A 13,327-nucleotide genomic window follows, 5' to 3' on the forward strand; every position below is an offset into this window, starting at 1 on the left:
TCATTACTTGATAATATCTTTCCCAGGTGTTATTTCAGCTTACCAAAAAGATGGAAATCACATAGTGCAAGATCTGGACTTCCCGATTAGCATCAGCCACTTCTGTGTGTTTGTCAATTGTTGGCAAAATTTCATTCCAGCTGAATGCAACATTGCATTTCGTCCATACACTGCCAGAATTTCATGGTGAAATTTTGTGTAATCTGGACCTTTTGCAAACAGAAATCGTACTGCCCCATGTACTGAACTTTGAACTACATTCCCAGTTGCCATGCTATTTCAGTTGCACATGGTGATGCGCCTGTTATCATTACCACAGCAGAACTGTGTCTGCAGGGAATCTAGAACATATACTCTCTTCTGACACTGAGCCATTCTTGTTTTGAAATGGTCATAGTATAGGACATCATGTGTAACTTACTTTTTGAAGACCCTGCGTATATTGCAATGCATAATGCACATACTGTTAATAAAGTGTCAGAAATGCTCCAGTGAAAGCAAAGGGGTGATGATAACTGATTATAAGTACTTCTGAACCCTTGATTTAGGTGGAACTATGGAACCTATTGTAGCTGAATGAACATAGTAGTACCATATGGAATGAACTCTACACGACGTCAGGACATAAAGAACACCAGTTGTGAAATTTGCCCAAGGGCTTTTTTAACTTTGTTTGTTATATTACAAGATAAAAAGCTTAACTGCTTTGTAACAGTTATTGAACAACCATATATATCACACATGAACTGTCATGTTTTGAAGTATTTATCTTAAACATTGCACATGTAATTCCATACACAGTTATTATTATTATTATTATTATTATACAATGATTATTAAACAAAGAAACAACCATATTTATAAATACATGTTGTAAATACTGCGCGAAAAATTCAATGAGCTTGAAGAATTATAAAACTAGTGTGGTATTGTGAATAACATACATGCATGAGAGTGAGTTCGTCCAAAGCCTTCTTCAGCAAAGAAAAACACACACACACACACACACACACACACACACACACACACACACACACATATCCAAACATGCAAGAATATCTCAGGCACACATGACCACTGCCACCAACAGCTCCAGCCAGAATTCTGTCTGCAACTCAGCGGGTCATCTTTACAATGAGAGCAATCTATCCTTTCCCTAATATTGCTGATATTCCAACCTTGATTTCAGCAGATGAATAATATGGAATAAAAGGTCTGACACATGACTACTTTTCAGCTGTTGATTATAAAGAACTCTTAGAAATAAAACATTTATATAGCAAACATGAGTACTATAGATACACATGTGAACGGTCTCTCCGTATTGAATATAATTGATTTTAAAAAATCTCAGATGAAAGCTAATACTGTGAAAGAAAGTGTTGGAGAAAAGAGTAAAGAATCTTTTAGTCATTACAGCAAAAAGAAGGTAGTAAGAAACATATTTTTACTGCCCGTGACAATAATAAGGTATTAATGGTAATATTTTCATTTCAGGAAGTTCACATCCAGGAGGACAGTCAAGATCTCAAAATGCCCACAGAAATCGGTCCAGATCACCATCTTTCATATGATGATATTGTAAAACTTACAAAAGCGAAACAAATTTATTTGATCGATGTTCGAGAACCCCAAGAGCTAAAAGAAGCTGGTGAACTTCCTGAGAGTGTTAACCTTCCTCGTAAGAATTCATTCACATTAATTATATCCTTTCAACTTGTTGAATATTTTGGTCTGTTGATAAAGTATTCTCCTATTTTTCTCTTTTTGGCTTTTTATGGTAAATGTAACTATTACTGATAAATCAGTGGAAATCAAAAATGCATGTACAAAGACTGATGTAATTTTGCTGTGCTAAATCATGAATTTTCTTCTGATAAGTGTCTGATGGGTATACCAGCATGACCTTTTCATTTTTCATTATTTTTGGCTTATATAGGATATTGTATGAAAATCAATCCTACTTGTAGTTTCATAATAATTGTGAACTTGGGATTCTAATGAAGAAATAAAAGGAAGATTAAGGTTTAACATCCCATCAATAATGTCACTGGAGACAGAGAACAAATTTGTTTTGGGGAAGGAAATTTACCATGTCATTTTTAAGAAGCATCCCAGAATTTCCTTTAAAAAATTCAGGAAACCTACTTGAGACCTAAATCTAAATGGCTAGAGGGTGGAACTGAACCACCATACTCCTGTATATAGGTGCACTATCTCAGTGGTATGAAGAAATGGAGAATTATCTGTTACATTTGGAAACGACTGACAGGTGATTATCAGTTTGGTCTGCATTTTTAATGACCTTACCAATCAGTACACATGACTGCTTATGGTTATGAACTTTTGCCATTTGGACTTGCAGCCAGTGGATTAGCTCTGCATGTTTGTGCTCTAATTGCCTCGAGGAGGCTGTACAAAATATTTCTGAATCTTATCCAGACATGGACTCCCAGCCGCTTTCTGTGGCTTACACGGAGTGTGGATCATACCACACCAAACAGTGCTCTACAACTATGTGTACATCTACACTCAGCAAGCCACTGATGGTGTGTGGTGGAGGGTATGTTTTGTACCAGTATCATTGTCCACTTTTCCTGTTCCAGTCACGAATAGTTCATAGAAAGCATGCGTGCGTGCTCAAATCTCTCTGATTTGGTGCTTACGGCCTTTTCAGGAGATATATCTAAAGGGAAGCAATATATTGGTTGACTTGTCCCAGAACATACTCTCTCTGAATCGTAACATTAAACCACATCCTGACATAGAATGCCTCTCTTACAGTGTCTGCACTGGGATTGACTGAACACCTCTGTGTTTCTTTCATGTTTACTAATAGTACCTGTAATCAAATGTGATGCTCTTCTTTGGATCTTCTGCATTTCCTCTATCAATCCTATCTACTGCAAATTCCAGGCTGATGAGCAACATTCGAGCTACTTTCTTTGTTGATGGACTTCCTGAGAATTCTTCCAATGAATCTTAGTCTAGCATCTGCCATACCTTTGATCAATTTTATGTGGTTGTTCCATTCCAAATCACTCCACATCTGAACTCCTAGATATTTTATGAAAGTAATACTTCCAGTGGTTGTTTTGCAGTTGTGTGGTCATAACGTATTGGGTGTTTATGTATATGTGCACCCAGTACATTATATTTGTTTATGCTGAGGGTCAGTTGCTACTCCCTGCAGTTGCTACTTCCTGCATTTCACCACAGTCCTCCAGCATTGAAACTCCTCTCTACACAACAGCATCATCCATGATCAGAGCGACTCCTGACATGCCAGCAATAAAAAAATGTCTGTCACAAAATTTCGTACAGCGAGTACATCCAGCAGAAAAAGGATGTTAAAGAGTGGCAATCTGTCAACACTGTAACCACATGTATGGTAACTACCTCTGTCAGTACATATTAGGTGTGCTTTACAACTAGTGCAATGGCCAGAGTTTTGGGTTAGCAAGCAGGAGGTCGATGGTTCGATCCTTGGTTGAGGAATATGTTTTTTATTTGGTAAATCTACATCTACATCTACATGGTTACTCTGCAATTCACACTTAAGTGCCTGTTCGTTGAACCATTTTCATACTACTTCTCTACCATTCCACTCTCGAATGGCGTGTGGGAAAAAGGAACACCTAAATCTTTCCGTTTGAGCTCTGATTTCTCTTATTTTATTATGATGATCATTTCTCCATATGTAGGTGGGTGTCAACAAAAAAATTTTTGCATTCAGATGAGAAAATTGGTGATTGAAATTTTATAAATAGATCTCGCTGCAAAGAAAACTGCCTTTGTTTCAGTGACTGCCACCCCAACTCGCTTATCATATCAGTGACACTCTCACCCCTATTGCGCGATAACACGAAATGAGCTGCCCTTCTTTGCACTTTTTTGATGTCCTCCGTCAATCCTACCTGGTAAGGATCCCACACTGTGCAGCAATATTCCAGCAGAAGACGGACAAGTGTAATGTAGGCTGTCTCTTTAGTGGGTTTGTCGCATCTTCTAAGTGTTCTGCCAACAAAGCGCAGTCTTTGTTTCGCCTTCCCCACAGTATTATCTATGTGGTCTTTTCAGTTTAAGTTGCTTGTCATTGTAATTCCTAGGTATTTGGTTGAATTGAAAGCCCTTAGATTTGTGCGATTTATTGTATACCCAAAATTTATCGGATTTCTTTTGGTACCCATGTAGATGACCTTGCACTTTTCTTTGTTTAGTGCCAATTGCCATTTTTCACACCATACAGAAATTCTCTCTAGATTATTTTGTAATTGGAATTGATTGTCTGATGATTTTACTAGACGGTAAATTAGTGTCATCTGCAAACAATCTAAGGGGGCTGCTCAGATTATCGCCTAGATCATTTATGTATGTCAGGAACAGCAGAGGGCCTATGACACTACCTTGCGGAATACCAGATATTACTTCTGTTCTACTCGATGATTTACCCTCTATCACCACAAACTGTGACCTCTCTGAGAGGAAATCATGAATCCAGTCGCACAACTGAGACAATATTCCATATGCATCGCAATTTGATTAATAGTCACTTGTGAGGAACTGGAAATCTAGGAATATGGAATTGATTTGAGATCCCTTGTCGACAGCACTCTTTGCTTCATGGGAATAAAGAGCTAGCTGTGTTGCACAAGAACGAAATTTTCTGAATCCGTGTTGGTTATGTATCAATGAGTCATTTTCTTCAAGGTGATTCATAATGTTCGAGTACAGTATATGCTCCAAAATCCTACTGCAAATTGAGGTCAGTGATATGGGTCTGTAATTCAGTGGGTTACTCCTATTTCCTTTCTTGAATATTGGTGTGACCTGTGCTACTTTCCAGTCTTTAGGAACAGACCTTTCGTCAAGTGAGCAGTTGTATATGGTTGCTAAGAAAGGCACTATTGTGTCTGCATACTCTGAAAGGAACCTGACTGGTATACCATGTGGACCAGAAGACTTGTCTTTCTTAAGTGATTTGAGCTGTTATGCAACACCTAAGATATCTACTTTTATGTCACTCATTCTAACAGCTGTTCTGGTTTCGAATTCTGGAATATTTACTTCGTCTTCTTTCGTGAAGGAATTACGGAAAACTGTATTTAGTAACTCCGCTTTAGTGGCACCATCATTGGTAACATTTCCATCGCTATCACGCAGTGATGGTATTGACAGTTTTTTGCCACTGGTGTACTTTACATATGACCCGAATTTCTTTGGGTCTTCTACCATATTTTGAGACAATGTTTCATTGTGGAAAGTATTAAAAGCATCTTGCATTGACGTCTGCACTAAATTTTGAGCTTCCGTTAAACTTAGCCAGTCTTGAGGATTTTGCATTCTTCTGAATTTGGCATGCTTTTTTCGTTGTTTCAGCAACAGTGTTCCGACGTGTTTTGTGTGGCATGGTGGATCAGTCCCGTCTCTTATTAACTTATTCTGTGTGAATCTATCTATTGCTGTCGATACTGTATCTCTGAATTTGAGCCATATCTGGTCTACACTTACATAATTAGCTTGGAAGGAATGGAGATTCTCTCTTAGGAAGGCATCAAGTGAATTTTTATCTGCTGTTTTAAATAAATATATTTTGCATTTATTTTTAGTGGTTTTGGTTGATATGGTTTTGAGCCTCACTACAATGACCTTGTGTTCACTAATCCCTGTATCCATCATGACACTCTCTATTAGATCAGGATTATTTGTGGCTAAGAGGTCAAGTGTGTTTTCGCAACCATTTACAATTTATGTGGTTTCATGAACTAATTGTTCAAAGTAATTCTCAGACAAAGCATTTAGTACAATTTCGGAAGATGTTTTCTGTCTACCACCGGCTTTGAACATGTATTTTCGACTACAAGTCGAGGGTAGATTCAAGTTTTCTTTGAACCGTTCAGCTATTATATCATCTGAGTTGGGGGTCAGTAGAAGGAGCCAGTTATTACTTTGGTATGGCTGTTGAGTATAACCTCTGCCCATAGTAATTCCAGGAACTATCTATTTCAACTTCACTACAAGATAAACTACTACCAACAGACACAAACACACCACCACCTACTTTATTTAATCTACCCTTTCTGAACATGGTTTGTGTCTCTGTACAAATTTTAGCAGAATTTATCTCTGGCTTTAGCCAGCTTTCTGTTCCTATAACGATTTCAGCTTCAGTGCTTTCTATCAGCACTTGAAGCTCTGGTACTTTTCCAACACAGCTACGACAATTTACAACTACAATACCGACTGTTGCTTGTTCGATTCTTGTTGTTTCTTTGCCCTGAACCCTTTGAGACTGGAGCCCTTTTTGATCTTCCCCAAGACTGTCTAACCTAAAAAACCGCCTAGTCCACGCCACACAGCCCTTGCTCCCCGTGTAGACACCTCCTGAGCTGTAGTCCCGGTGGTACGGTATCTGGCATCTTAATCATCAACAGCGATTGCAGTGGGTCCCCTAGAAAGCATTTGCACTTAAATTCTTAGGAATGGAAGACTGGTCGGTTTTGAAAGATGCCCTTTCCATGTTGTCTGTGTGAATTTATTCGCGCCACTTCATCTACTAGATGCAAAACCTGTTTGCTTTGTACCTTCCTCCAATGGTTCCATAGATTAGTACCAACTAATATTCTTGCCTCATTCAGGTCCATTACATTTCATTAAGTCTTTATGTTACCAGCAGGGCTAGCAATGTGCTGTGCAAATAATGTGCAAACTCGGTTACTATTTGTATGTGCTATCACCATAGTCCCATTAAATATGCCTTTCAACATTGAGTCTGGTAACCGCAAGCTGTTTACTACATATCTCAATGCATTATTATTATTCTTTACTTTCTCAGACGTTAAGTCTGGTTAAAAATGAAAAGTGACGCGGACCTTGATCAGGCGTCACTTCCTTTTAACTGTATGGTATGTGTTATATTGCATTTAGGAACTTTCGGGTAATTGAACATGTATCAATAATTACTGATTTCTGTAGTTGTATATATACGTTTGGATGTAGCTCTATTGCATTGATGTACTGGTGGATATTGTGTGGTATGACTCCTGTAGTTGATAGTATAATTGGTATGATGTCAACTTTATCCTGATGCCACATGTCTTTGACTTCCTCAGCCAGTTGGATGTATTTTTCAATTTTTTCTCCTGTTTTCTTTTGTATATTTGTTGTATTGGGTATGGATATTTCGATTAGTTGTGTTAATTTCTTCTTTTTATTGGTGAGTATGATGTCAGGTTTGTTATGTCGCGTTGTTTTATCTGTTATAATGGTTCTGTTCCAGTATAATTTGTATTCATCATTCTCCAGTACATTTTGTGGTGCATACTTGTATGTAGGAACTTGTTGTTTTAAAAGTTTATGTTGTAAGGCAAGCTGTTGATGTATTATTTTTGCGACATTGTCATGTCTTCTGGGGTATTCTGTATTTGCTAGTATTGTACATCCGCTTGTGATGTGATCTACTGTTTCTATTTGTTGTTTACAAAGTCTGCATTTATCTGTTGTGGTATTGGGATCTTTAATAATATGCTTGCTGTAATACCTGGTGTTTATTGTTTGATCCTGTATTGCAATCATGAATCCTTCTGTCTCACTGTATATATTGCCTTTTCTTAGCCATGTGTTGGATGCGTCTTGATCGATGTGTGGCTGTGTTAGATGATACGGGTGCTTGCCATGAAGTGTTTTCTTTTTCCAATTTACTTTCTTCGTATCTGTTGATGTTATGTGGTCTAACGGGTTGTAGAGGCGGTTATGAAATTGTAGTGGTGTAGCCGATGTATTTATATGAGTGATTGCTTTGTGTATTTTGCTAGTTTCTGCTCGTTCTATAAAGAATTTTCTTAAATTGTCTACCTGTCCATAATGTAGGTTTTTTATATCGATAAATCCCCTTCCTCCTTCCTTTCTGCTTAATGTGAATCTTTCTGTTGCTGAATGTATGTGATGTATTCTATATTTATGGCATTGTGATCGTGTAAGTGTATTGAGTGCTTCTAGGTCTGTGTTACTCCATTTCACTACTCCAAATGAGTAGGTCAATATTGGTATGGCATAAGTATTTATAGCTTTGGTCTTGTTTCTTGCTGTCAATTCTGTTTTCAGTATTTTTGTTAGTCTTTGTCTATATTTTTCTTTTAGTTCTTCTTTAATATTTGTATTATCTATTCCTATTTTTTGTCTGTATCCTAGATATTTATAGGCATCCGTTTTTTCCATCGCTTCTATGCAGTCGCTGTGGTTATCCAATATGTAATCTTGTTTAGTGTGTTTTCCCTTGACTATGCTATTTTTCTTACATTTGTCTGTTCCAAACGCCATACTTATATCATTGCTGAATACTTCTGTTATCTTTAGTAATTGGTTGAGTTGTTGATTTGTTGCTGCCAGTAGTTTTAGATCATCCATGTATAGCAAATGTGTGATTTTGTGTGGGTATGTTCCAGTAATATTATTATTATTATTATTATTATTCTATTGATGGGATTGTGGAAACATCATGTCTATAACCATTAGGGAAACAGTGTAATTTGAAACGGAACATTTCACAGTTAGCTGTGTCAGGATGAACTATGCAGAACAATATGTCAGAGCGGTTATGCGCATTATGTAGAACAGCGCTCTGGACTGACGGCATGTTTATGCTGTATGCACTGTCCACCAGACAGGGACTAGTTGCAAGCGGAGTAACGTGCCCATGACAGACTCTAATGTACATGGGCACACATATCGAATATTCTCATTGTAAACCTCCACACTCTCGAATAAATGTGCGATAGTATTTGGACAGAATATTTCCAGGCAAATGGTTCGGATGTGGAGGTCCACTTGTATGCCCACCGCATTCACCTGACCTAAATCCCCAGGATTTCTTCCTGTAGGGACACTTGAAGGAGCCTGTGACTCTACTCCACCGACAACTGTGAAAGAACTGGTAGCGTGTGTTCATGCTGCTCTTTTCACTGAGGACGGTGCTTTGCTGCATCCAGAGCTGTATGATTCAGCGAGTTGCGCAATGTTTGGATGTGCAGGGAGGTCGCTTTGAGCTTCTGTTGTTCTGAAGACAAAGTATTCTGTTGTGAAGGTCATGCAGACATTAATATGGACATTATTAGTGTCACTGGTTGCTAATGTGCATCTGAGTGCTCATATAACATGTAGTATAAATGAACAGTAGATGTTGTGTTATTGTGCTGTGATATCATCTTTAGCATCTCGAAACTGATATTGTTTTTGTAGTTATTCTGTCCTATGACAGATCATTTCTTTCAACTGTCTGTTTTGTGTTTGTCTAACCACGTACTTGTTATGTTCACCGTTACAAAATGTTGTACATTTAGGATATATGTGACCTAAGAAATGGTGTATATTACAGTATGAAATGTCAGAATGAAATTAGCAAATAAAAAAAATTCGGCCCAACCCAGGATTGAACCCTCGACCTCCTGCATACTAACTCAAAACTCTATCTACTGCACCAACTGTACAGCACAACTAGTATGTGCTGACAGAGGTAGTTACCATCCATGTGGTTACAGTGTTGCCAGATTGCCACTCTTTAATATCCTTTTTCTGCCAGATGTACTTTCCAGATGAAATTTTGTGAGAGACATTTTTTTATTGCTGGCATTTGAGGAGTCACGCTGCAAAGCCAGAGTGCGTGAATTTCACTTCACCCTACATAGTGAAAAGTAATGGTCCTTTAACACTCCCTTGAGCTACAGAAAAAGTTACTTTTATGGCCGAAGAATTTTCTCCATCAAGAATGACATGCCGTGACCTGTTTCACTGAAACTCTTCAGTCCAATCAAATAGTTGGTCTGATACTCTGCGCACTTGTATTTTGATCATTAGGCAACAATGTGGAATTGTACTGAATGCCTCCCAGATGTCAAAGAGCACAGCATCTGCACCTGTATCTATTGGTTTCTGGGTTTCATGGATGAACAGAGCCTACTGGGTTTCACACGATCTTTATTTTCAGAACATATGTTGATTCTTACAGAGGAGGTTTATTGTGCTCAGATATGTCATAATACACAAGCAGAAAATGTTCCAAAATTTTACAACATACTGACATCACAGATATAAACCTATTGTTCTGTGCGCCTGTTTGACGAACCTTCTTTAAAACAGGAACAGGAGTGACTAGTGTCATTTTCCAATCATTAGGAATGCTTCACTCTTTGGTGTCTTATTAAAGAAGAGGTGCATGGATAGTGATTTGTGAATAGTGATCAATTGGAAGGAAGGAGTTAAATTAATGTTTTCGATGGTCACCCCTATTATATCATAGTTTTCTCCCAATAGTCAATGTCAACGCATAAAGTAGTAGACTGTAGAGCATGGAGGAATGCATGACATCATGATCTGATTTAAACAGGGAGACAAAACAATAATGAGTTTCTTGTGGTGGTCATTTTCACAGCAGCTGCATATAAACTGCAGTAGTTCAAATAAAAAATACCTTCTGCTTGGTGCACATTAAGCTTTTTTATTTAATTTGTGCACCCAGACATGTTTCGTCACAGTCACAAGGCATCTGCAGTGAGTGTCCTGAAATATTACATTTTCTTCATTTGCACATATGGTTATCGTTTACACATACAAATTTGGTTTAAAACCGTTCAAATGGTTCAAATGGCTCTAAGTATTATGGGACTTAACATCTGAGGTCATCAGTCCCTTATACTTAGATCTGCATAAACCTAACTAACCTAAAGACATCACACACATCCATGCCCAAGGCAGGATTTGAACTTGCGACCATAGCAGCAGTGCGGTTCCAGACTGAAGCGCCTAGAACTGCTCGCCCACAGTGTCTGGCCAAAACAGTTCATTTAAGTTTTTATAATAAAATGGAGAAGTATTTATAGATTAGCCTCTAATACATTATTTGTAAGCCAAACAGCTATGTGGTACATTTGGCAAACTGGTTGAAAGTTTGTGTCTTCCCTTGTGGTCACTGTGTGACGTTCGCCTGCTTTATTTCTTCATAGATGATCCTCGGTCGATGTACTGCATTGTTATACTGGCTGGAAAACAGGAGGGGTGGAAGTTTAACACTGGCTGCTTTAAATGATGTAGCCGACAGTTGGACAGTTGTGTTTCATAGTTCTTTACTTTCACTGTTCTCAACCCTAAAATATTACACAGTTAATATAGCCAGTTAACTACTGGCGAATTTCAATAAGCCTTGTTAATAGGTTGCAGGCAAATATCAGCATACTGCTACAATAGTTTGCTGTTGAATATCTATGATCAGTAAAAACCAAACCACACAGTTCACAGTTCTTACAGAATAATACGGTACATATTGAACAGACACTGTTGTTGTTTTAACATATGGCCTATTTTTTGTTACATTTATTTCACAGTTAAGTTGATGCATTGTTGTTGTTATAACCAATACGGGTTCCTCATCTGAGACTTGGCCGTGCACTAACTGTCTCGGGACCAAAAATTGGGCCTTTATATATTACCACAATAATAGGTACTGAAACTATTCATTGTTCAGTGTTAAAGTTACAGAAATTACAATTAAAACATAACTCATTCAATTAACTGAATATATCAAAAACTTCCTTCTTTTTAATAGTTTCTTCTACTACAAGACTTAGGCTGAATTACTTGTTTAAATGACGAAATTAACAGATATAGTTATACGAACAATACTTTTGACAAACCTGGCAATTCCTTTGGAATTAATTAAGGGCTGGCTTTGCTAACATGTTTTCGAATAGAACCAAACAGATCCTTTAAGAATACTATTAGTTGTTCCTCCAAATGTTGGTAATTAGTACAGAATTTATATTTGTTTATACGTCAACAACAGAATTTAAGTTATGAAACAATTACTGATTTCACCCTATAACAAAAGTATTAACTAGGAATAGTTGAAATAAATTAGAAAATCAATTATATACATAAAACTAAGCACAAAATTAGATCTGGTGGTATAATCTTTAAGACTGAGGGCCAACCTTTCTCTTTTATGAAACACAGATTATACTCAAGTATGTTAATAGTAATTATTCAAAATGCAAAAACGAATTTTAAAGAGGCAGATGGCAAAACAAGAGAGGAAGGAAAAAGATCCCAGCTTGCTTTGTAACAACCGTTTTCAAAATATAGCACTGTAATTGCCACTTTACGTGTTTAGAGTGTCATTTGTTTCTGTAAGTGTTGCCAACTTTCTCAGGTTTTGCTTTCAGTTGTTATTTCTTTGACTATATGAAGGGCTTATTTCAATAGTGGTACAAGTCCATTACCTCCACTTTTCTGTCTATAATGCTTCTGAAATTAATGATCCAAACAAACAGAAAGAAAAGTTCATCTCTAGCAAGAAGCCATATGCTTGAATATTTCTGGTATCTCAACTGCAGATTTTTCGCACTCATTTAACTGTAGGACTCTGTATCTCAAAATGAACAAAAATGGACTTGTACCACTATTGAAATAAGTCTTCCATATGTGTGTGATGTTAAGTTCTGTCCGCATATGTGTGTGTGTGTGTGTGTGTGTGTGTGCCTTCTTTGTTTTTTATTTTATTATTTATTTATTTCAAATTATGATTATAATTTCTTTTTTATTTTTCGTTTATGTACTTGGGAGAGAAATTGGCCGTGTGATCATATATTGGGACGATTGTCAATTATATGACCAATCAGTGCAAACAGTGGTTAGTCATGTTCATGTGGTCATTTTGTAGTAGCTTCTTTGCTGCTTTTGTTTTGTATATGTGATAATTTTCTTGTAGTATAGGAGGAGACTCATTACTTATTCTAACTATTTTCATGGCTTTCTCTCTTATAGTAGGTTAGCAATTATTTTATCTTAAATTCTCTGCAAAAGTTGAGTGACTTGTCCCATATTTCCATACTCTGATGTGTTCTTTGTACTTGCTGTCAAATGTTCTGGTGGTTTGCCCTACATATCATCCATCATGTGACACATTGTAGTTGGTATATTCCTGCTTTTTGTATGTATGTTTTGTTATTTCTGGAAAGTACTTTTGGGCTGAACTGTCAGTTTTGAATGCACGTGCAAATTTGTGCTTGTAGGCCGATGTGTACCATCTTGAATCTTCTTTCTTGTTTTCGTTTATTCTTTGTGTCATTGTTTGTTGCTGTCTGTGCTTATAAGTGAGGTGTTTTGTTGTGCTGTTATTCTTGGCTTTGTACGTGTTTACTTACTATCTTTGTTGTTTAATTCTTTTGTTTAATTTAGTGACTAGGTTACTATTGAACCCATTGTTTGTTGCCATTTCTGTAATGATAGATGCAAACAATAACTACATGTGCAAACAAAAAATCATGTAATACTTCTG

The 13,327-nt window shown here is 37.1% G+C and overlaps 1 protein-coding gene across 3 annotated transcripts in view; it reads left to right on the top strand.

Annotated features, from left to right (window-relative positions):
* Nucleotides 1-13,327, top strand: part of LOC126241194 (rhodanese domain-containing protein CG4456-like) — a 61,974-nt gene that overhangs the window by 17,189 nt on the left and 31,458 nt on the right. For all 3 annotated transcript variants that reach the window (XM_049947987.1, XM_049947988.1, XM_049947986.1), the window contains exon 2: nucleotides 1,498-1,681. In XM_049947987.1, coding sequence (XP_049803944.1) covers nucleotides 1,534-1,681 — 148 coding nt within the window. In that variant the 5' untranslated portion in view covers nucleotides 1,498-1,533. The remainder of the gene's footprint in view (nucleotides 1-1,497; nucleotides 1,682-13,327) is intronic.

This window comes from Schistocerca nitens, chromosome 1 (assembly GCF_023898315.1).
Source record: "Schistocerca nitens isolate TAMUIC-IGC-003100 chromosome 1, iqSchNite1.1, whole genome shotgun sequence".
NCBI lineage: Eukaryota > Metazoa > Arthropoda > Insecta > Orthoptera > Acrididae > Schistocerca > Schistocerca nitens.